We start from the raw sequence: 26,702 nt of genomic DNA, 5'->3' as shown, positions 1-26,702 counted from the left end.
CACACACACACACACACACACAACACAAGAGTCAAGGACACCAATTATGAATTTTGAACACTAAAGGAGATTGTGACTGCTCTTTTCTGAGCTTTTTTTTTTCCAATTGAAGAGAAGTGAAAAGGATCGAAAATAAATTGTAAAGTAAACCCAAAACATTTACAAACCTAAAATCTGTGGTATCATTTGTACGTCACTCTGGATAAATGACTAAATGTAAATTGCATATGTAAGCATATGCTCCACCCTTCAAATGTCCAGAATGATATTTTTAAAAATAAATTAATACTTTTATTTAGCAAGGATGCATTAAATTGATCAAAAGTTACAGTTAAGACTTGCATTGTTGCAAAACGATTTCTATTGCATATAAATGTTGCTGTTCTGAACTTTCGATTCATTCAAAAAAAAAAAACAATCACAGTTTCCACTAATATCAGACAACACAACCGTTTTCAAAATTAATGATAAGACTAAATGTTTCTTCAGAACTAAATCATATTAGTATGAGACTGGTGTGATCAGCTGTGCCTTCACAGGAAAAAAATAATAATTTTGAAACACTGAAAAACAAAAGTTATTTTAAATTGTAGTAACACTTCACAATATTACTTTTTACTGTATTTTTGATCAAATAAATGCAGCTTTGGTGAGCTGTAAATGAGGACACAGCCAAAATCAACATGATCTGGCAGCAACAATAAGACAGACCATAGAAGAATAAAAACCTACTGCATTTTTCCCTTGGTCCTGGCAGCTGCTGCAGGTTTTGCACTCGATACACTGCCACCACAGAGCTTTGACCCGTGCTGTGAGCTCTGGAGAGAACTTCAGACAGGATGGGTGCCCTGAGAAGACAACAAGACAGCCTTAAATAACTAGAATAAAGCCTCATCCCCATGAGAAGACCGTGCAGTCCCACTCTGTAATAAATCAACTTATCTACTTAGGGCTGCTCGATAACGGCAAAAATCTTAATCACGATTATTGTGGTCAATATTGTAATCACGTGGGGGCCAAATTATACGACCAAGTACTTTATACGAGTGATTTATTTAAAGATAGTGATACATATCAAATATATATTTCCTGTAAATAAGGTTGCTATGACATCTACATTGTAGAGATAAGCGGAATTTCACAATTCTCAATACCACAGCAGAGTATTAGGCAACTAGCCTATTAGTAACAAATAAATAAACAAAAAAATTATTGAAAATAATTAAACTGTCAGTAATAAAAAAAGCAAAGACAAAGATACAAATGAAACAAACTTGGCTTTAATGTGTTTTTAATGCAAGTCAAGCAGTTAACAGCCTACTACAGAAATCAATAATCGAATGTAAAATAAAACAGCATAGTCGACTCTTCACTGTAAGAATGAAACTTTCTTTGTTTCTTATTAAAGCAACAAAAGTCCTTCACTCAAGAGCAGTGTGTGATTTTGTCTTTTCAAAGCAACGGTCATCACAACGGAAGCCCCGCCTCTCCGTTCATTCGATAGGACAATGGAGAAAAAACACGAATGACGCCGGGTGCTTTTCTGCTCAGTTGCTTTTTTTTTTTTCAACTTCAGGCGCTCAGAGCGCTCCTGCAAAAACGCGAGGCGCACAGGGCGCATAAACAGCACGCAGAACGCTCACTGCCAACCGAAAACAATTTTTTAAAAAAGGCGCCTCTCACTGCAAAAACGCGTTCTGTGTGATCGGGGCCTAAGGAGAGATGACTGATAGGACAACGGTAGGGCTGCACGATAAATTTAAATGGAATTGAGATGGTGATTCGACAGAAGCTGTGATTGTCATGCGTATCTTTCAGTGAAGCACGGTTCTGTGATCAGCAGTAAATCTCCATCTGAAGGCCAGAGAAACTCCAAATACGCCTCGCAGAAGAAACCCAGAAAATGCCTATCGCTGCAGCTGAATAAACAGAAGATTCACCTGCTTTCATTGATTCAACGTGACTAATAAACACACGACTACGGCAATATACGGTTATTATTATTATAATTTTCATTCAAATAAAGTATATTTATAATGCAATGCCTTTATCACGGCTTAAATACTATGAAATATGTTGCGTGCCTTATTCTGTGTAAGAAGCCACATCATCTCACAGAAGGGTTTATTTCAAACACTCGACTGACGTTATGAAGTGAGTTTGGAGTAAAAACATGTTATTAAATGTGGTATTTTCACATGCTTTCAAATAGAGCAGCATTTACTTCACAGAGTTGTAGTTCACTGAGAAGCTGTGCAAACAGCTGTCATTATCGCCAACGATTTCAGAATCAAGCAATAAAATAGTCTGGGAGTTTTTTGCGTAACTTGTCAGTGAGCTACGGCTATGTGTAGTAAATGCTGCTCCATCTGAAAGCACGTGATGATGATTTCCTGCTGGTAACAGAACCGGTTTTACTATCAAATTGGGCATGACAATCGCTTTCGATTAATCGGCTCAATGCCGGCTCAACATCGTGAACATCGTATATCGGCCCAACCCTAACTCTTACATCCATCTACAACATATTATAACATGAAAACCAAATAAATAGAGTCATAATTCATTAACAGTAGATCATAAGCTTGGCATAAATGTGCGGCATAAACTACTCCGAGCCAGTAGAAAGTGCAGCAGCGTCACGTCTTGACTTTAAAGACTATTTTTGTACCATTTACAAAATTTGTATGACCTTAAAACATGACAAAACTGAATTTAAAACGTGTCACCACTTTAAGGGCATGCAGGGAACATTATTTTGGCCAATACTCTTGACTTTAAAACTTAGTAAGTTTCTCAGCAGACATCTTATAGTATACTTAATGTCTTATTATATAAATGAATAATGAAAATGTTTGAAATTCGAATGAACTTTGACTACTTCCTTACCGCTGTTCCCACAGTCTGCACAGGAGATGAGCTCTTCGGGTTTCTTGTCGCGGTTCTGTTCCTTGGTCCCCAAACAGAAACTACAAATGGGTATGGGCTCTGCCACAGGCTGAGAGAGAAAAACAGAGATAAAGAGCAAATAAGACAGAGTTATTGGCTAAATAGATCCAAATAATATGGTGAAACAGAGGTCGGAATATTGGGTAATTGAGGACAGTTTGGATGAATTAATTGCCCTTTATGAACTGTATTAAGGTCTGCTTCATTCAATTCCGAGCGGAGGACACTACTAATATCTCTTCACAGATTTAGCAAAGCCTGAAGAAAATAGACTGATTTTTACATTCTGGTTCAGGAAGAAAAAATAAAAAATCAGCATGCATTACCAGTCAAAAGATGTTTTAATGTTTTTGAACATGTTTGTCTCGCACGCTCAACAAGGCTGTATTTGCACAAAAACACAGTAAAATAAGTCATATTGTGAAATATTACTACAGCTTACAGTCAAAAAACTGTTTTCTATTAATACAATTTAAAATTGAATGCATTCCTGTGATCAAAGCTGAATTTTCAGCATAATTTACTCCAGTCTTCAGTAGGGCTGTGCGATATTGAAGAAAAATGCGATGTGATAACTCATTAAATAATGCGATACAATAATGCTTAAAGTGCCACATGCTCAGATGAAACAGTTTTACTCAGTTCGGTGAACTTCTATAACTATCGTGTGTCATATATATATGTATGGTTATTTGTATGTATGTATGTATGTCTCAAGAGCTCCTGTAAAACCACAACAAATTCCTTGTGTTTGTGCGGTGAATAGAAATCATTCTGATTCTAATATAACTAGCATACATGTTTCACTTTTTGTGAGAAGAAAGCACCCCTACAACAACTTCTGAACGTGAACGGTAGAGTTTTACTCTAGCATTACATAAAAATGGCATTTTAACATTAGTGTAATCATTTTAACATGAGTTTAGGAACTGAATAATAAAAAGGAAAAATAAATCACAGCTTAGTATTTTCGCTTTGAATTTAATATGCACTGATTCTTATTTAAGCTACAAAAGTTATTTAGGTAAGAGCAGTGAGTGATTTTCTCTGTCTTTTGTTCATGGCCCCAAATATTGCAAGCCGTAGCGATATGCATATTGCAATATGTACACTTGCGAAATTTCGATATATTGCACAGCCCTAGTCTTCAGTGTCACATGATCCTTCAGAAATCATTCTAATATGCTGATTTAATGCTCAAATTTTTTTTTTTCAAATGATCAATTATTATCAGATATTTTAATCGAATAAATACAGGCTTGAGTATAATCTAGGGCTGAACAATTAATCGAATTTTCGATAAAATCGCGATATGACAAACCGCGAACATTCTCGTCACGTGACTCGCGAGAGTAAAGCAGTCTGCAGAGGAAGCATCAACTTGGCACACTACGTGTCTGGCCTACAGAAAAGCACACTTTGTTTAATCTATCTAATATTGTGTTGGTCATACTATACAATAGAGATGGGAGAAAAGATTCTCGAACGATTCTGAGCTTAGTTTTTAACCACAGATGCGCGATGGCGCTGCATGTGCTTTAGAAACTCATCCTACTTGCTTTCAATTGCTCTCGCTCGCTCTCACACACACCACTCCAACCATCCACACAATAATCTTCAATAAATTTCGAAAAGGTTGAAGCGAATTACAAGGACATTTGCGCGCTTCACTGAACAGGATGCGCTGTGAGAAACGCGTGCGTTGCTGACGCTTGCAGTGTGTCGTCTCGCCCGCCGGTACTTTCCTTACAAATGCTCTACGAACACCGCCTCGGTTATGTCGTTATGTCAATTGCAAATGCTGATGCGTGCTTTGTGAAGAGTGCTCGGTCATGCGGCTGTGCGCGACTCCTTTTAAGTGGTTAAATATACTTGCATCTCAAAATGCTTTTATAACGCGAAATTAATGTAAACACAGTCAGTTATGTCTTAAAGGATCAAACAGACAGGACAAACCACATCTTATATTTCAAAAGAGATCTGTGCATTAGTGTGAATGCAGTTTATTAGATCTCCCGCTCTCTATGATGCCATCATAATCAACAACAGTAAAGCTGAGAAAGAGAAAAATCACAAACAGCTCTTGAAAGGAAAATGTTCAGATACTCTTAAATACTGAAAGCACTGTTTGTTTATTGCTTGTAAGCCAGGCTAAAATAAATGTTTGAGCTGTCTTAACTGAGAGCAACTTGCACTGACATGTCTTAAAATATATCAGTGCCATTGTTTTGTCTCAAGATACACACCAGTAATGTTTTTTTTCTAAGGCACGTTTAAGATACTTAGATGTCCCAATTAAACTAAGGCCTAATCCTGGCTTAATCTAAGCCCTGCCTTATATTAGTTTATTTAAAATTATTAACATGCAATTGTTTTAATAAAAATGTTTTGTGTAATTAAATTTTTTTTAAGTACTTAATTACATATGGAATTAAATTTAAAAAAAGTTTTATTAAGACTAATCAATCAGAAAAAAATATATAGTTTTGGAATCTGACTGCGAATCGGAATCGAATCGTGAGGTGCCTAAAGATTCCCACCCCTACAATGATTTATTGCTCGTCTTTGCTGAATAATACAGAAGATAAAGATCTTAAAAAATGATCGCATATTAAATCGCAATTGCAATAGTGGTAAAAATAAACGCAATCAGATTATTTTCCAAAATCGTTCAGCCGTAGTATAATCAATTTTGACCGGTAGTGCATAAATGTTACAAATTGTACTCAAAGGTAATTTACACCCAAAACACTAAATTCCTTCAGAATGTTTTTTTTCTTTCTCCCTCAAACACAAATTTTACAACAAAAAGTGGTATCACTCAATGAGAGTTTTAAGGCATTTTTAAAGCTCCATGCTCTCACAAAGCATGATTTATAGCAAAATAAAAATAAAAAATGCTTCAGAGGATGCATCCAGTCGATAAGTGGGCATCAAAAAGCCACCAAAAGACCTTACAGACACAAACCATAGTGGCTCAACGTTTTGAGGACCAAAGGCTGCAGTGGGCATGATCACAGTGAATGTGTGGGGCTAGAGGTGGGTTTATTGTCAGGGTGTGGGCACAAAAGCACGTGTTGATGCTTATTCTAAGCCACACCATCTGCTTCTGGAGCACCATTAATCTTTCAGTGTGTCCAAAAGAGTCCCACCCACGACACCGTATGCATCATACACCACAAACACAGTGCAAACAAACAAACACATGGAGACAGATGTATGGAAAAGGTTCTGCTCAAGAGGAGCTGAATGTATATAGCTATACAGATGTTGTGCAACAGTGCAAACAAAGACTGCTACTACGGTTCTGAAGAAAGACGCAAGGATATTGTGTTCATATGGCATTCTTCACTGGCTGCAGAAAGAATTAAGAAATGGCAGATTTAGGCTGGGAGAAAAAAGGTCAGTGCGCATACGAGGATGTTTCCCAAACAATTCAGAAAACACAACAACAATTCCGAAAACAAAATACCAAGTCAGAAAACACAATGACAAATCCAAGTATAGGTCTCAGCGGGCCAAAAATGGGGCGTTTCTCAAATGTTCGATGTCATTTCCATCTCATCTAAATTATAATGCATGAATACTGCCTGATAAAGTAGCGTTTATGAGAGCCGCACAGCTTTTGTGTACAGCTGTTACGAGGGAAGCTGTTCCAAACGCGCCTCCTACTGGCAGAGAATCAATTTGCATTTTCAATAAGGCTATTTTCTACTTTTGAACTGTGTCTAAATGCTGTTGGATATAACTCAATTCCAATTTAATTTTCTTAATAAAAAGACTGTTCAACTCTTAATATTTGGTATTCGTATTCTCCCCTTTAAATTCTCTCCACCCCACATAAAAATTCCTAATTTAACACCTCTGCCTGTTTTTTTTGTTTTTGCATTTCCATTTGTTCAAATAGCAAATGAAAAGCTCACGATAGTGTTTTCACGACTTACAAAAATAAGAAAAATAAAATTAGAGAGATACTGATAACGGCAGTCAGAAGAGAGAACTGTGTCAAGTTTACCGTCCCTCTCATAGACACTGTATTAGAAACACCCTCGCATTAGCGTTAACTAGTCTTTTGTAATCTGATTCAATAATATAAGTACAGTGTTGTAAATGTACATGCATATTTTTTATTCCATAGTAAGGGCAATTCATACAATACTATACCTACCTTTTCCGGTTTGTCTGATTTGTCATTGTGTTTTCTGGTTTGTTTTTATGCTTTTGGAATTGTTATTTTGCTTTTTAGATTTGCATTTGTAATTTGTTATTTTGTTTTCAGAATTGTGATTTGTTTTGCACTTCTCGGCCACCGTAGTAACAACACATTGCAAACTATTATTATAATTTAAAATAACTTTACATATTTTAATAATTTTTTTTTTTACAATGTGATTGATTCCTGTCACGGCAAAGCTGAATTTTCAGCAGTTGTGTCAGTATCACATGACCCTACAGAAATAATTTTAATATGAAGATTTGATGCTCAAGAATCATTTCTTATTGTCATTGCTAAAAAACAGTTGTGCTGCTTAACATTTTTGTGGAAACTTTTTTCAGGATTCTTTAATGAATAAAAAGTTCAAAAAACATTTACCTGAAATGAAATCTTTTTTAATATTTTAAATGAAGTCATTTTTGATTGATTTAATGCATGATTGCTGAATAAAAGTATTAATTCAAAAAAATCTTACTGACACCAATTTCGAACAGTAGTGTTTTTATTTTTTAATTTGCACACACACACCTGCACAGCATTGGATAGCTTGCGACCTGTATTGGCCTTGATACCACTTGATAATAGTTTTTGTTCAGAACATGTCACTACAAGTGGAGAAACCCAGGCAGTTTTGCGGACACACTTTACGTTCATACAACAACTCTTTCATTCTTCATAAAGACCAGCACAACAACTCAGATGAGATGAGCAAACTATTCAACAAGGCAAAATTAAAGCACAGCTGCAAAGCAGCAGACCACCGCAGGAAATCTAAAAATATTTCATGTAGGAGAGAAAAATGATTCTTTGCAGAAGCACATCTGACAGGACAAAAGCCGCCCCCTCACACACACACTCGCATTGATGCATGCATCAATCTGCCAGTTTTTCCCCATTCTAATGCAGCCTTCAATTTCCTCTTAATGTACGCAAAGCTGAGTGCATGTTGTGCGTGGGCAATCACACACTGGAAACCTGAATGAGCAGACAGGGATACCACAGCAATGGCAGTGTGAGGGAGAACAAAACCTACTGTCCTTGTCTCTGGCTCTGTCAAGGTTCTCATTAACATGTGAAACTCATGTCCCCAACCCATCACCCACAAACCCCTGTGCAAGAACGTTCCTGAACGTCCCCAAACCATGGGACACACTAAAAACACACCCAAACACAAACAGGTTAGAGAAAGGAAACCGAAAGAAAACAATAGATGGCAAGACAAGCTCTTACAGCCCCACTGGTTCTGCATTAGGGCTGTGCGATATGGACAAAAAAAACCTATCGCGATTTCTTTGATCAATTTTGCGATTTCGATTTTAACACACACAGATGTGCTTTACAGTATAAGGTGCAGCCTAGCTTTGACCTGATGTTTCTGAGATTTTACACTTTTGAGTCATGCAATTCACCAGAAATCGACACTACAAAAAAAAGCGCGACGTCTACAAGCAGAAAAGATCTATTGTAGTTTGTCAGATACTAAAAAAGATCAAATATGAGAAGTTATTAACTCCTATTGTGTTTAAAAAAACGCATATTATTATGTTCAAACTAGGGCTGTGCGATATGGACAAAAAAAACCTAGCGCGATTTCTTTGATCAATTTTGCGATTTCGATTTTAACACACACAGATGTGCTTTACAGTCATCAATGCATTCAGTGTGAATTTGAAACATTTACAAAAGAAAACCAATTAGAGCTTTATCAAAAAGCTGTAACATGTCTCTAGAACAGACATAAGGCAAAATAATCACTAAGTAAAGGTGTAACAAAATGTCTCTAGAATAGACATATGGCAGAAAAAAATTATTATAATCCCGTGTCCAGGGATTTTTTTTTTGCCATGCATTGGTCACAGAGCTCTTTGTGGCATTGCCTCAGATGTTGAACTAGATTTGTTGCGCCAAGTTCACACGTACTCCGTCTGCAGTGTGTATACAGTACGTGTATGCGGTGCAGAAGCAGCACGGACTCATTTTGCTTTCGCACACGACGCGTTTGCAGTCCGCTCCTGATCCGCGGCCGTTTACCACAAACACAACATTTATCCATTATTTTGATTTCAAATCCAAACGTAAATGGTTTTTCAGCATTGTGATTCTCTTTTATCACAGTACAGTAATACAATCTTTCATAGACATTCACGTTTAAACTCAATAAATATAACTTTAACTACCACCACGAGTGCTAATCTATTATTGCCTTGTTTATCCAAAAGTGCACTTTTCCTTGTTTTAAATCTAGACAAAAAGCCATGTGTTAACTGTTGACTGTGAAACAGTAGACTTTAATTATATGCATTTATGGTGTAATTACTACATTTCTGTGTCGATCCATGTTAATTTTTACCGCGAATAATACGCTGTCACTTTAATTCAGTGCATGCAGCACAGCAGAAATAGACTTGCGCCTGTGTCGAGCTCATCCGTGGTTGAGTATACTTTGAAAGCTGTGCGCGAGACGGAACGGAACACGGAGAGTGAAGTATACCCGGACCTACAGACTCCGTGCGGAAACGATCGCAGCACTGCTGCAGACGCACCACTCCTGCAGCACACTGCCGGACCGCAATCGCGTGCAGTGTGAACGCTCTGATCCGTTAACATGGGCGCGGACAAAATACGCACCACAGACGGAGTGTGTGAACCTGGCGTTACGTTTGTATGCCTGCCCGGTCTGTTCTGTTCTCGTGCCCCATTTAGGTGTGCTGCATTCTGATTGGTTCGGATAGCATACTGCGGGAGGTCGGGGGCGTGGAAAATAGTGCTATAAAGCAATTTAGAAATCGCGCAAGCTCAAATCGCGATTTTATGACGATTCTGATTAATCGCACAGCCCTATTCTGCATACGACCAAAACAACAGTAAGTCTTTTGGACGGGAATATGCCTCGACCTACTGACTGCCATTAAACAGCTTGAAAGATCAAAGACAATATTTTATAAAACTCTGACTGGATTCGTCTGAAAAAAGAAAGTCATATACACCTAGGATGCTTCGAGGGCGAGTAAAACACAAGCCAATTTCTGGATGAACTTGAAAGATCCAAAGATCCTTGAAAGAGTTTTTACCACCATGCATGGTACCTTCAACAAAGGTAAACTCGAAATTTTACTTTTTACTAATTATACTGTATACCATTTGTTTTGCTATTAACATTATTAAAATGTACACTATTACAACGATTAACTTTTAAGCTAAAAGGGATTTTATAGATGATATTCTGAAGTGTGCTTTGGTTCCCACCGACTTTCATATTATGGACAAAAACAATGGAAGTCAATGGGAACTAGGGCTGTGGGATATCACGGTTTTTGATCATAGATGATTAAAATACAATCTGCTTTGAAGAAACATCGTAGTATCATGCTACAGCGCACATTGCATGTGTTTTAAAGGGGACATCAGATGCAAAATTCACTTTCATATGTTGTTTGAACATAAATGTGTGTTGGCAGTGTGTGTACACAACCACCCTATAATGATAAAAATCCACCCAAGTGGGTTTTTTTAACATCCCCATAAATCATAACCTCTTTCTCAGATCAACCCGTTCACAGATCCTTGGCAGTGTGACGTACTTCTGGCAAGAACCGTTCCACCCCTAGCAGAGCTTATTAGCATTTAAAGGGACATGCACCAAAACAGGTCGCTGTGAACAGAGCTGTTTTTGACAAGGGTAAAAAGGGTGTTGTTTTACACTACCATTGACAAATTTTAAACAAAGTATGTTATAGATTTTTCATTAAGACCATAAAGAATCAAATCAACTTGTGGAAAATGCGCATCTGATGTCCCCTTTAAAGCCAGTGTGAGTTGGAGGCTGAGTATATGATTAGGGCAGATATATTTTCACTCACAGAACACTCTCTGACTGAGCGCATCAGAGTTTCACTCTCCATCAAGCGAGCTGTGATATTTTTCAGTTCATTTGAATGGATGCGCAGCGCACCTGTGTTTGTGTATTTGGCGTAACGGTAACTCTAGTGTGAAGGCGCATGTCTCAACGTCGCTTTCTCTCACACGCGCAAAGAGCGAGAGCGAGTGAGAGTCTTACATGACATGCAGAATTGATGCGCTACATGTAAACGATATACTGTGTTGAATTTTCCTGTAAAAATAACGGAGTTCCTTTGGAATTCTTCAGCTTTTAAGAACTGCCAGGTTTTCCTGTAGTAGGCGGAACTAATGCACAAACGGCAATCTCATTGGCTGGTGCTCACCTAGTATCGTCCCTGTTTTGATTTCAGCGAATCAGTTCGAGCGAATGCACACAACCTGATTAATATTCATGAATCCAGTAGCTCATTAATCCCTAGTGCGTGTTTATATTGTTCTTATTAGTAGAATTCGTATAATAATATCTTATCAGTGTTATTGTTCCTTTTTTTTTTTTTACAGGATCACTGAATGACCAAAAAAAAGCACCAGTCCAAAGTTCATGGTTACCAGGTTTTAATTCTAACTACTAAACTTCTATTATTAAATAATACTTGATTATTGAAAGAAGAAATACATATACACCTAGGATGACTTGAGGGTGAGTAATTAATGGGCTAATTTTCATTTTTGGGTGAACTAACCCTTTAAAAAGCCTGTCAAACAGTGCCTGATTACTGGACTAAGTTATCTTTTGCGTCTGATTGCACAAATATTGTAAAAAACACACAAGGTTTACATATAAACACAGTTGGTTATATCGAAAGAGAAAGTAAACAGTTGAGAGAAAAATCAATGCGTGCCTGTATATTAGATGCAAGCAGGTCTTAAATTGACAGTAGACTAATAGCACTAAACATGCTGCCAATTGTCATTAAAGGGACAGTTCACCAAAAATGTTAAATTGTCATTTTTCATTTGTTGTCCCAAACCTGTATTAATTTATTTCCATGTTCTGAACACAAAAGATTATATTTTAAAGATTGTGGGTAACCAAACAGTTGCTGGTCCCCATTGACTTTGATAGAAGGAAACAAAATACTATGCAAGTCATAGCTTTTATGTTCAACATAAAAGAAGAAAGAAACAATTTGAGAGTGAATAAATGATAACAGAATTGTCATTGTAGGGTGAACTATCCCTTTAAATGTTAATAAAACAACAAAACAAAAAACAATCACTGCTCTCGAATGAAGAACTTTGATTCTTATTGAAGCAACTGTATGAATGTATAATTTATACAGTGTTAACGGTGTTTTATTTTTATATTTGTTAATTCCATTTCTTGAATGCTACTGCTAAATACCTGAAAAATAAATCACTGTTTGTTTTATTTGTATATTATAAATATTTGTAATGTGTATCGCTCTCATTAGGCCCTTTCGCACCGCTTTAGTTCCAGAACTAAACGTACGGTACTAAAGTACTGGGACAATTTTGCGCAAACTATTTTCCAGTACCGTTTAAAGGGTTATCGCACCGAGAGTATGTACTAAGAAGTGACGTAAGCTGGTTGACAGCGACAACAGAAACAAAGAAGAACATTAACAACAGGAGGATGGAGGACACTGTGATCAGAGCTGTGTTTGTTGTGTCTCGCGGGTTTCACAATAATGGACATGGAAAGTCCGACGTATACGTAAAGCGATTGAAAGAACGGGAAGGAGGACTAAAGCCCCGTTCACACCAAGAACGATAGCTATAAAGATAACGATATTAGCGTCCACACCAGCGAATGATATCGTCCGTTTATTCTAAGCGCACGCGCCTCTGCCGCTTTAAATTTTTGAGCTCGTTACAGCAGGATGGATTCTGATTGGCTCTCAATTTTTTATCGTTCATCAGCTGGAGAAAAATCGTTTTGAAAGGGATTCCAACGATATCGTTTCTCTTTGTCTTTATCGTTATAGTTGTGGTGTGGACTCTGCTATTCTTTAATATTGAGAACGATTTTTATAACTATATCTTTATCGTTATCTTTATAGTTATCATCCTTGGTGTGAACGGGCCTTAAGAATCTCCAACTGGCAGTGCTACATTTGCTACAAGTGCCTGCACTTCAGCGTCCGTCCATCTCTCGCTGTTCTCCATACTTGCGAAATAAGTTGACATACTTACAGTATGTTTACACTGCGTTTTAAATCATGGCGGGTGAGGGTGTTTTCATACACGTTTGGCCAATCAATGTCTACTTACGTCACGATTAGTACCAGTTGTGCTGGTTAGACCCTGCTTCGGAGTAGGAGCTAATTTGGTTCTCGAAAAAGGCAGTCCGGTACTAAAATCGCTCCCAGTTCCGGCGGTGCGAACACACCGAAAAGTGGGTAGTTCCACAATTAGTTCTGGTACTATGAAAAGGTTCCTGCGGTGCGAAAGGCCCTATTTTTTTAGTAACAAAGGTAAAATTGTGATTTTTATCATTTCCCGGTCTAGCCTAAATATCTGCCAATCCTTTTTATTTTATATTATGTTACCTTGTAAGGCTTTGCTTTTAAAATAGGGAAATTAATGTGGCTGTACTACTCAGACAACTTGCAAAATAGTAAAACCAACATGACAAAGAATCGTGGTAAAACAGTGAATCTTGATTTTCCTGACAAAAATCGTGATATCATATTTTTGCCATATCGCCCACCCCTAATGGAAACCAAAATGGTTTGGTCATCAACATTCTTCAAAATATATTTTTTCATGTTTCACAGAAGAAAGTTATACAGGTTTGGAACGACATGAAAGCAAGTAAATTATAACAATTTATTTTTGGGTCAACTGCCCTTTAAAAACATCTTTAGTAGGGATGCACCGAATGTTCGGCAACAAAATTATTTGGCCGAAAATAGACAATTTATGCAATAGTAAAAAAATAGGTAAAATATATGGTGAAAAAACTGTGTTCGGTATTCGGCCCAGTGTTTCATTTTGTTTGGCTTCGGCCAAGAATATTCATTTCGGTGCCTCCCTAATCTTTAGATAGATATATGTAATGATAGACAGATCGAACAACAACAACAACAACAACAGTACGACAGACAGATAAATTCTTGGCAGATTCTGTATTTCCTCTATTTCTAAAAGCCCTTTCATGGCAACTTAAACATTAAAACACCTTTCAGATCAGGTGCAACTGACAAAAAGCCTCCTGCTGACTTGAGAAGCAATGAGAAATGAAGTCCACTGGTTGGTTTATCAAGTCTCAGAGTGGCTTCTCAAACAGAAGTGGCAAACAAGCCAAAATCCATTGTACTACGCAGACCATTCCTGTTAGACTAACTAAAGTGAGGGATTCAAATTTGGAGGTCATGCTAGTGATACAAATAGCATGCAGCTGCAAATACATCTTACAGCAGGGAGTAATGAAGCAGAGAACATGTGTGCTAAATCACATTCAACCTTGTAGAGCTCAAATCCATCATAGGACATGACGACCATACCATTCCTAAGGTCATACAAGGGTCAGCGCAAAGTGGTACATAAACCACGGTGCAAAAAAACTTGTGAAACATTTAACTATCCATATTACAAACACAAAAAAAAAATTATCAAATACAATCCATACTTTCCATTTTAATACACAACATGGAGCTGGATTTTAAACTATTGAGAAAGCAATGTCAGCTCATAACTGTGCATTTTGGCTGATTAACAGAAAAGATCTCAAATCTACCAAAAAATCTGATTTCAATGTTGCATGAATTGAGTAAATATTGTGATATTACATAATTTGCCAGACTGCATCAGCATTAACCATTAAAAATAGCTTTCATACCAATGAAATGTAACTATAGATCGAGAAACAGGGCTATCAAAGTCTGGTTTAGTTACAGGGTAGACAACCATTCTGATGCTCTAATGCCTCAGTGATCTTAGACGTATACAGAGGGATAATAGTATTGCTAATGGTTATCATTCAAGTGATGTGAGCCTCTTTACATTCTAGTAGCGCTTCTGGTCAACTCGTGCCACAACAGAGCAGTCAGGACAAAAGGGCCAACACTGATTACCTTACCTACCTACCTTAACACTGGCACATAATCAATGTCTGGTGCTGTTTTGTATGCATGTCTCCTGTATTCTCTACAGCTTCACTTTGAAACAAGAATAAGGTGAAGTACACATTTATATGCACTGATGGGTTTGAGGGGTGCAGGTCATTTCAACAATGCTGTCCAGAGGATTGGAGGGAGTGTCCACCTTATTTTGCAAGTTATTTTCTGTGAATGTTTAAGACTGTGAAGACTTCTGCTATAAGTAAATAACTGCTATCTGCGTTACGAAAATAGTGTTCATAATTACGATAATAAAATATGATGGCAAATACTAGTTTGCAATATCAAGCAGCATAACAGACAATTTTAGTGCAGTTAAAATAACTGAAAGTGGGTGATGTGTGTAAAACATGGTGGATACAACAGAGATTCGAACTCGGCAGAATTCCAAGTTCTACACATCGCCCTGCCATCGTGTTTTGTTTATTAAATATTTCTGGATAATCCGCTTATGCTTTCAGGTTCCAATATGAGCGCAGTACACTCAGCTCCAATTTAAAACATTTAAACCAATTCAGCAGATTTTCCACAAAAATAAGTGAAAAACATCTACAGATTTGATGAAATGACAATCTTACAATGAAAACCTGAAGTGCAGACTGCTTTTTATTATATTTCTGGCAACTTAATTGACTAGAATAGTGGATAAACCTTTTTCTAGGGATAATTAGGAAGAAAAATGTCCAGGTTTTGCCCTGATCACCATTACAGTGGTCCATACTCACATTATGCTGCCGACTATGAACTGAACGGCATCAGACGGCAAGTTCACATCTGAATTTTCACACGTCCCCAGAATGACCGCCCGAGGACCTTTCCTTCAACCCTGAAGCTTTCAGCTGTGAAAGGGCAACACGAGGCTCCCATCCTTCTTACTGCTGACTTTTACACAAAACCCTCTCATCAGGACCAGCCCACTTAATGTCCTATATATACACGCTCTCATAATAACCCCCCAAAAGCTATGTGACTTCCCATCTATACTTCCATGCCCCTTGTTTGACTCCAGCCCCCCCTCACTCCCCACAAATGCCCTGGCAATGACCCTCTATTAGAGGAAGAACGTGTGAGCGAGTCTGCGATCATGTTTAAATGGAGGAGTGTGTCATTCGTGTGTTGACTACACAAATCTCTCCTCCATATCGGGGTCACAGACAGTGCGCACCCATTTGTTTTGCTCCCGTCCTCACTGCACTGAAGCAGAGCCCTCAATGATCATATACAGGCTGCATGGGTAGAGTCAGCAATATACGGCTATAAACACTCAAGCAGAAAACAGCATCACTGACATCCGCCATATCAGACAAACACACCTGCTAGTGAAAAATCAAGTGCATTCTTCTAAATTCAAGCATTAAATCAAAGCTGCGTCACAAACAATCCAATGCCCTCAAATGACAATTCCTGCAGTAAAAGTATAACTTTGTGAGGAAAACATGTCCAAAGCCCAAAATTAGTTTTTGAACCTGGATCCAGATAAAAACTAAAAACCCTACAGTGAAGGCTGCGTAAAAAGCAATGATGATACACGCTGCATGTGAATTGCAACACAATGTAAAAACTATCTGGTCTGAACATTAAATCAATTCAAACTACGATTACATATATTTTGTGGTACCGTCACTTATCACTCAAAGCCAATTTTTAAACATCCTCATCTTATAATGTTCTCTCCGCATAATGCAGCTTCACTGCAGGCATGGCAGTACAGCAATCAAATTCTGTTCAAAAATATAATGACTATATGTGACCCTGCAGCACAAAAGCAGTGTTAAGTCGCTGGGGGATATTTGTAGCAATAGCCAACAATACATTGTTTGGGTCAGAATTATAAATTTTTCTTTTATGCCAAAAATCATTAGAATATTAAGTAAAGATCATGTTCCATGAAGATATTTTGTAAATTTCCTACTGTAAATATATTAAAACTTAATGTTTGATTAGTAATATGCATTGCTAAGAACTTCATTTGGACAACTTTAAAGATGATTTTCTCAATATTTAGATTTTTTTTTTGCACTCTCAGATTCCAGATTTTCAAATATTGTCCTCTCCTAACAAACCATACGTCAATGGAAAGATTATTTACTCAGCTTTCAGGTGATGCATAAATCTCAATTTCGAAAAATTTACCCTTATGACTGAACAATGGTTTTGTGCTCCAGGGCCACATATAGTGACGTGACTATCGTTCTATTCTTTTAATGAACCTCACGGTTCCCAATCTTCTTGACCAATGAATTTCAATGACTTTTCCTGTCATGCTTCACTACTGGACAATGACTTTAAACATTTTGTAGAGATTGGACTCGTGAAGAGGAATATTTAGCCAATACCATTTTACAGGTTTAATAGGCCAAAGTAAATGGCCTAGAAATGACAATTTATGCCATGTATGGTAAAGTCACACAGATGACAAAAACATCACAGTTGGGAAGAAAACACAGACCTCTGGAAAAAGCAAACCAGCAGGAGGAAGACAGACAATCAAACTATAAATTACGCACAACCGAAAGTGTTAAAATGCTCCATGTTATAAATATAAAACCGCATCAACAACTAGACCCAACATTTTCACTAGTTTTTCCTGTAATGCTCCTGTGCATCCTAAAAAAAGACACTTGTCATCACAATAGTGAACTAATCTAAAACAAGCCACTGGCCAATTCTAAGCCATTTCTTCTACTGCAGACGCCTAGAGTTGTCATGTGACTTCAGGCCACTTGTGGAAGCCTTGATTCCTGAGCCAGACACAACACACTTGGAGAACCTTGGTTGCACGTAACGACTTCAACATCAAATTCCCGAATCAAACCACACACATGAACAGCCAGAAGCCGAGCTCAAATTTAGCATGGCATCATTCTGACAGCCAACACCCTGCAGTGCACATCATGGATGTGCCCCATATCAGATATGATAGGAGGGGTGGGTGGGTGTGAATGCGTGTGTGTTTAGCCTCTGGGGAGCATAAGGCAGAGCTGCTATTTATCAGGTTACAAAAAAGTGGGTGTGTATTGTGCTGCTCTTGCCGCCTGTATGTCTGCAGTTCAGCCTCTATCTCTCTCTCTCGCTCTCTTCATCCCTCGCTCCATCTCGTGCAGGATGGTATGGTATGTGTGGCTCTTTTCTTCCACCACTACACACTCTCTCTGTCTCTCCCCAACAACAGCGGCACATCTTGCAGCTGGCAGCCTCGACGGCAGGGAGCAAAACTCACATGACCGCTCATTCTTGACCATCTCTGCCATGTTTTCCTGAGTTTGTACGATCGAGTTTAAGCGATATGGCATGAGGCAATACCATTTATATCGATATACAGTAGTTTGATACGAGCGCATCTGAATAATAGCAGAGAACACGGTGTGAGCATGAGACATGCTTTTTATTAAGGGCTTTAAAATTACTTGTGAGATATAGTTAACACTATTGATGCATCGATCGGATACTCCGTAACTTTTATTTGTTCCCCACTAAATAATGTTGTTTCACTAAATGTTTAGTTTAATTTGTTTTTCTAAAATTATTGTGCACCCATGATTTTACTAGAATAACTTTTGCTGCTGAATTATCCCCTAACCTAGTTTATAATAGTATATTTCGTCATAGATCGTGAATATATATTTTTTCATTTGTTATTTTTCATTCAAATGAAGTAGTCTATATTTAGCAGATTGTGTTTAACACACACAAGAGTGATGATGATCACAGAAGTATAGAAATTCTGCACTGATTTAAAAAAACTACGCTGGTATCGGATCGGAATCTTGCAGATACTATCGGATCGGTTCTGAAAAAATGGTACCGTTGCATCCCTAGTTATCACATAGCCTATAGTTTAAAGCGGCTCGGGATGTCAGATGCTCTGACAGACTCATGTGCCACTGACAGAGACGCTGCTGGTTCCGTTTAAAGCATTTGAGATGTGCTGTTTTCCTCAGTGCATAACTTACATTTCACAGGTATATTCTCCATCTGTAAATTTCAGAAAGTCATGGAAATCCATTTTGCTGTCAGAAGTGCATGAGCCTTCTTCATGCGATTCTCTGCTAAACTTCACAGACTTCAGGGAACAAGCGACACAGCTCGCATGCGCACCAAACAGACGGAGCTCAACAGAATAAGAGCACAATAATTGTGTCATATGTAGAATTTTAAACTTATCATGAGTGTATTTTATGATGGCAGACAGCAGTAATGGGGTAATCTATATGTAATGCAATTAATCTGTGCTCTTGTGATTTTTTACTTTCATTTTTAGTTTAGTGAATTGAACTTCAGCTTTAAAAAGCATTATTTTTGCTTTTAGATTGTAATGTTAGAATGTTATGTGATTTTAGCCCCTTCTTTGCACATAATGGACAGCATAGTCTATACTTTCACTATATTTGTGACTTTTATTTGTTCCCCACTAAATAATGTTGTTTCACTAAATGTTTAGTTTAATTTGTTTTTCTAAAATTATTGTGCACCCATGATTTTACTAGAATAACTTTTGCTGCTGAATTATCCACTAACCTAGTTTATAATAGTATATTTCGTCATAGATCGTGAATATATATTTTTTCATTTGTTATTTTTCATTCAAATGAAGTAATACAGTAGTTTGATACGAGCGCATCTGAATAATAGCAGAGAACACGGTGTGAGCATGAGACATGCTTTTTATTAAGGGCTTTAAAATTACTTGTGAGATATAGTTAACACTATTGATGCATCGATCGGATACTCCGTAACTTTTATTTGTTCCCCACTAAATAATGTTGTTTCACTAAATGTTTAGTTTAATTTGTTTTTCTAAAATTATTGTGCACCCATGATTTTACTAGAATAACTTTTGCTGCTGAATTATCCACTAACCTAGTTTATAATAGTATATTTCGTCATAGATTGTGAATATATATTTTTTAATTTGTTATTTTTCATTAAAATGAAGTAGTCTATATTTAGCAGATTGTGTTTAACACACACAAGAGTGATGATGATCACAGAAGTATAGAAATTCTGCACTGATTTAAAAAAACTACGCTGGTATCGGATCGGAATCTTGCAGATACTATCGGATCGGTTCTGAAAAAATGGTACCGTTGCATCCCTAGTTATCACATAGCCTATAGTTTAAAGCGGCTCGGGATGTCAGATGCTCTGACAGACTCATGTGCCACTGACAGAGACGCTGCTGGTTCCGTTTAAAGCATTTGAGATGTGCCGTTTTCCTCAGTGCATAACTTACATTTCACAGGTATATTCTCCATCTGTAAATTTCAGAAAGTCATGGAAATCCATTTTGCTGTCAGAAGTGCATGAGCCTTCTTCATGCGATTCTCTGCTAAACTTCACAGACTTCAGGGAACAAGCGACACAGCTCGCATGCGCACCAAACAGACGGAGCTCAACAGAATAAGAGCACAATAATTGTGTCATATGTAGAATTTTAAACTTATCATGAGTGTATTTTATGATGGCAGACAGCAGTAATGGGGTAATCTATATGTAATGCAATTAATCTGTGCTCTTGTGATTTTTTACTTTCATTTTTAGTTTAGTGAATTGAACTTCAGCTTTAAAAAGCATTATTTTTGCTTTTAGATTGTAATGTTAGAATGTTATGTGATTTTAGCCCCTTCTTTGCACATAATGGACAGCATAGTCTATACTTTCACTATATTTGTTTTCACTGCCTTTAATATTAACATTGTTTTATTGGACAACATTTGGCAGGATGTTTAAATAAGTAAATAAATATTTTTAATCCAAATAGAAAATACCAATTCAGTGTTGGCAAACAGCGATGATGTTTTTTGGTGGCAGAAAATGACCGTTTTCAAGTAGCAGTCTATGGAAGCCATGGAATACAAGAATAAGAAAAGGTCAATTTGAGTTTATATTTCAAAATTATGATAAAGAAAAAAAACTTGTCATTCTCTCTTTTCCCCTCGGCTCAGAATCATGAGTTTATAATCCCACACCTCTGGCTTTTTTCATCATAATTGACAAACTCGCTACTGTTGAGTTAAACGGAGTTATAAAGTCCGAACTAGGAGACATAAACTTGCATTTGTGAGAAAAGGTCAGAATTGTGAGAAAACTCTGAAAATGGGTAAATGTTATGTAAAATGTTTATAGTAATAGGTTTAAAATAGTATTTCATGCTGTAACTGTAGGGCTAATACAATATGTGACCCTGGAGCACAAAACAGTCTCAAAATTGAGATTTATACATCATCTGAAAGCTGAATAAATAATCTTTCCATTGATGTATGGTTTGTTAGGATCGGACAATATTTGAAAATCTGGAATCTGAGGGTGCAAAAAAATCTAAATATTGAGAAAATCATCTTTAAAGTTGTCCAAATGAAGTTCTTAGCAATGCATGTTACTAATCAAAAATTAAGTTTTGATATATTTACGGTAGGAAATGTACAAAATATCTTCATGGAACATGATCTTTACTTAATATCCTAATGATTTTTGGCATAAAAGAAAAATCTATAATTTTGACCCATACAATGTATTGTTGGCTATTGCTACAAATATCCCCCAGCGACTTAACACTGCTTTTGTGCTGCAGGGACACATATGTCCCCTATGAACGGCATATGTGAATATTATGTAGACTTATTGTTTAAATCAAATGTATGCTTTAAAATTAGAGTAACCATAGCAGTTTTCATCCATAGTCTGTCCGTTTAAACGCCTGCGTTTAGCTTCAAGTGGCGTCTTTGACGACAGTATTCTACAAAAAATAATTTTCATTCCAATTCTGACATCCAAAGGCACAAAAAATATTTTGTTTTCTTATTACATGGATTTTACCCGTTTCCCTCCACTTGTTCCCAGTGTTTTTCTGCCACCACAATGCACGCGCAGCTGCAAGTGACGTAACGGTGACGTCTACTCCAAATCGGTCTATATTAGGAAGCCATCTGAACATGTTAAGGCCTAAAAGTCAATTTCAGAAATTTAACATGCACTTTGACTTGCTTTCAATTATTTCTGGACGTCTTAGCGAGTCTCAGAAAGCTGTTTGCTTGCTCAAATCATGTCACGGCTGAGAGCCGCTATTCGAAACAGAAGTGAAATATGTAAATACTGGTCATCAGACAGGGAAACCGAAAATGTGCTTTGCACAAAACTTCCACCAAACAATGGAAACAGCTTCATCGACTCACCTGATCTTGTTCATGAGGCAGCAGACGAACCGGAGGCAGAGAATCCAGAGAAACGCAGCCCGTCCCGTCGTTATGAGAACTCCTGTTTACCAACCGGAAGAGCGGCCCTTGTTTTACCACCCGTCCGTGAGAAGCGGCCCGCTTCAGAGACAGTCGGAGCTGCTGGTGGAAAAGGCCCGGACCCATAGAGCCGCTGCCAGACAGGTAACCTGCAACATCTGCCTGGCACTTCAGAAAGCGTTCGATGCTCTTCAGGGACGATCCGCCGGGTTCGTGAAGCCCCTCTAGAGAGCGCTTGATGAGCTTGTTCCAGTCCAAACCGGGTTTTTTACTAGAGCTGGAGGTGCTGGAACTGCCTCCCGCCCGAGGTTTTGTGAACCCCAAGCGTCCAGGGTTATCGGGGTCCTTGTAGGAGTTGAGCCCCTTATTTGACACCTTGAGTACGGAGCCATCTTTAACACTGAGCTCAAGGTGCTCCAGGACCGTCTTGCGGTCAAGCCCATGGGACATTGACACAGCATTGCAGATGCGCTCTTCGGACGGCCGCTGCTTTTGCTTTTTTACCTTCTTGATGGCTTCCAAGATCCAGGTGGTGTACAACGGGTTGGCCAGCTTCACCATGGCTGCTGTAACACTGCTGGGCCAAGGCCCAACACACACTCACAATGTTAGGGAGCACCCAGTGGCCTCAGCCCTGGCGCTGCCTCGTCGTTGTCCTCCTCCTCCTCTCTCTTCGTCCAGGAGGCTATCCTTTGTCCCGGGGAGGTGTAGTAAGTCTCTCTGTGCCTGAGCAGGAGTTGTTAAAGAGGGAGCCGATCACCATAGCATAGGCTCCCAAAATCCCCCCGCCCCCCCCACCCTAGAACAGATCCCTCTAACCCAGTGACCCTTCCTTCTGAAGGGCTGCCACACCAAAGCAAAGAATGCAACAGACAGCAACTACTCCAAGAGAAAGTAGAGTTGCAAGCGCCTCGGGTGTCGTCTTATCCGCCGTCAGTCTGGTAGAATCCTCGATTCTGACGATTAGTGTTATCCGTTTAGACGGAGCATCTTTGTAAAGAATTGTAGCAGCACTTTTGTAGTAAGGAAATGCAAGTGTGCAAATACTGCCTGGCTTGAGCCTCCAAGCGGTCCGGAACAGATCCCTTACTCCAGAAAGCAACGCAGGCTGACCGTCATCCAACAGAGTAGTATTCTTCAGAAGCTCCTGCAACCTGCACGAAAAACATGAAAGGATCAGACTCTGGAAAACACACAGAACACACTGCAACAACAACATTTTTGAACACTCGTCTATATCAATCATCTAGCGAACTACAACTCCACACTGCACTTCAAAAATTATATTACTACACGCTTCATTCTTATTGTACTGCAAAACACTTTTACTGGTATTGAGGTGGGATACGGTTAGGTACGGGTTACGAGGGATTGCTAGGTTTAAAGCCGGGTCAACTGTAGATATAATTTCAGAAATTAATTACAGCATACTGATAACTTTAAATGCAAGTACAATATTAACACATTGCATGTTCACTACACGTGCATCAACTGATGCACAGTTTAAGCTCTGCATTCAAATACAGTTTAAACAAGTTAAAGCCATTACCAGCAGCATTACATTTTATTTTACTGTTTAATTACACTGTAACAAGAACACTAAAATAAAGTGCAACCCAATAAACCAAACGTGCAACAGAGTAAAAACACACTATTTCCACAAGGCACACACAGGGGTTAAATTAGAAATATGTCTAAAACTCACAGTGCCTGAAACAAAGTTATATGCATGGGATGAAACACAATCAGTGGTGCTATTATGCACACAACAATCTCAACGCAACTGAAGTTTAGATTAGGTGCTAATCACATGTCAAACTGCACGACATGTCAACACATGGCTACTAGTAAACAACACAGCAGCGGGGCTTTAACTTTGAAAAAGCAGTAGTAGACAGCAGCTTAATAGCGGCGAAGCACGAGAAAACATACTTTAGTGTCGATTACTTAAGCGTATTGTTTCATTCCAAACGATGTAAACTTTTAAGTAGCGAAGCTAGTGCACTCGGCGGATGCTGTTAGCTTCAAAACACAACAAGCAACGTGCAGCCGAGAATAAGGACAGCGTTCCTGAGATTTCACTGCATAACGATGCAAGTAAACGGCTTTTTCTGGAGCTTTCCGTCCGTGTTGTCCGTTAAGAAACCTCGGACCACACAAAGCCAGTGGCTAGCGCGGTTAGCGCGCGCCTCAGCCGTTAAAAAAACCCGCTAAGATTCCTTCCTTCCCTCAATCTGCGCCTCGAAGAAGCGCTTGATAAAAACACAAGAACCCTCACGCTTCTCCGCGCTTCCTCCACTTCCTTCCCTTCCTTCCCCGCTTACTGTAAGCCAAGTCTGCGGTGGCGGAGGAGACGAGGCCCGTGAGGGGAGGAGACGAGGCCTCGGTTAACGTTAGCGTCTCCGCACCCTCCCCCTTCATCTCCGCCTAGCGTTCCCCCCCTTTCCCCTTCTCCCGCTTCTTCCCTGAAACACACAACCACGCTAACCGAGAGCACTTAAATCGCTACACGTGGTACTCACCGGGATTTTGGGTCGAGTGGACGCGGAGAAGGTGCCGGAACGCGTTCGAAACACAGACAAGACGGCCCCTCCACACCTCCCATCAGGCTCTGCGGAGCCATTCTGCTCCTGTTTCCAAGAGGATTCACAATGCACTGAAAAATGCATAAGCGCTCGTGACAAAGCAAATGTTTTTATTTTGGGTTGCTATGTAAGCAATGCATGAGAGTCACTGCTAGAGATGAATTTGTGTAAATTTCCCGCAGTGCCAACAGGTGACCCACTCCAGAGATGTTTTCAATTTAACACCCACCCGGGAAATGTGAAGCTATTGCAATAGTGCCATCAGAAGTCATTAATAGAATATTTATGACATGATGTAGTTGTGTTGTAATGTTTGAGCTGCGTGAATATATTAATATTACGAATGCATACTTACTATTCAGGGCATGCTCTAGACCAGTGTTTCTCAACCAGGGGTCCGTGGACCCCTAGCGGTCCTTGACATAAGGCCTGGGGGTCCGTATAAAGTATGAATTTTTGTATAAATGTTGTATTATTTTGACATGACATGTTCCCATGAAAGAGCAATCCAATATAGCTGGTGATATGGCCAAATACTGGACAAGTCAGCTAACTTGAATTATACTTGACTGCATTTGGTCCTCACAAAGACACAAATGATACGAGTCAATTTTGTTCTGGGGGTCCTTGAGGATGGTTCTGAATTGGACTTGGGGTCCGGTACGCCGAAAGGTCGAGATTCACTGCTCTAGACCATTCTTAAATCTTAGAAGAGGAAAACTTTAATATGAATTAAGTTAAGACTATCGTAATTATTTCAGAACAGCCTCATTGCGATTATGTAATAAACGTGCTTTTATTATTTGCAACATCTGTATTATTCTGTATGGATCATCATATCAAAGCCAGTTGTTGTTGGCTATAGAATAACATATAAAATGACATTCATGCCTCCCGCAAATTTCTTTTCTAAAATGTAAAACAATCAGTTAATTGTTGACATCTGATACACCAGCTGTGATTATAGTGCTGACTGACTTGTGTGAATGACCATGGCAGAAACCAGTGTTATATGCAATGATAAGCCAAAACATGTAAATGAAAGCCGAAATTAAGCTTATAAAATGTGGTCAGTGCATCTGCCATTAACTCATTAGTCAGTTTTAACATGCATGTGCATATCATATGTTTGCATGTATTACTTCCTGAGTAAAGTAAACTGAGGACTCGAAAGATATCCAGACAGCCAGCTTTAGATGTGTATGCTTTATACAAACAGCAGTCAGGAAGTTATGAATGTTGCAGTCGTGCCTGTCTTGTTACGGACAGCTGTCAGATGCAGAGGTAGCTGGCAGGTGTGTTGTTTTAGGAACAGGAACTACTATAAGGGAACTGAATTCAGCCTGGTTTTGGGCAAAGCTTGTGTATTTATAAATCAAGCTTTTTGGCTCACCTGTTGGTTGAAGTTGTATTAAAGAAAGAGCATTTTTAAGCTATTCGTGACCATTTGTTTTAAAGCTGTAGTCTTTCGAAATAATTTAAACTATTACATTTTGACATTTTGCAGTTTATGCATTAAGTGACTTACATAGCATTCATTTTTTATTTCAGCTTTTGCGAATTGAGCCCATGACTTTGGCGTTGCACGCTCAACTGTTACTGTATCATCTAGACATTTTTATTGATACACAGTCAAGGAGACAGATTTGCCCTCTTTGCTTTCTTTTTATTACTCTGGGCAAGATGAAAATGAGGAAGAGACCTGACAGTCTTCAACATACTTCTCAAATAACAC

General features: G+C 38.5%; 1 protein-coding gene across 1 annotated transcript in view; it reads right to left on the bottom strand.

Annotated features, from left to right (window-relative positions):
* The window catches only part of LOC107557384 (histone acetyltransferase KAT6A), a 49,160-nt gene extending 24,194 nt beyond the window's left edge, over window positions 1-24,966 (bottom strand). The window contains exons 1-4 of the mRNA XM_016240789.1: window positions 24,905-24,966; window positions 22,323-23,536; window positions 2,890-2,998; window positions 733-848 (exon numbers count right to left, since the gene is read on the bottom strand). Coding sequence (XP_016096275.1) covers window positions 733-848; window positions 2,890-2,998; window positions 22,323-22,943 — 846 coding nt within the window. The 5' untranslated portion in view covers window positions 22,944-23,536; window positions 24,905-24,966. The remainder of the gene's footprint in view (window positions 1-732; window positions 849-2,889; window positions 2,999-22,322; window positions 23,537-24,904) is intronic.
* Window positions 24,967-26,702: the final 1,736 nt, after the last annotated feature.

Source organism: Sinocyclocheilus grahami, unplaced genomic scaffold, assembly GCF_001515645.1.
Source record: "Sinocyclocheilus grahami isolate Dianchi unplaced genomic scaffold, SAMN03320097.WGS_v1.1 scaffold600.1, whole genome shotgun sequence".
Classification (NCBI taxonomy): domain Eukaryota; kingdom Metazoa; phylum Chordata; class Actinopteri; order Cypriniformes; family Cyprinidae; genus Sinocyclocheilus; species Sinocyclocheilus grahami.
The sequence above is the reverse complement of the archived record's forward strand: the minus strand, read 5'-3'. Positions and strand labels throughout refer to the sequence as shown.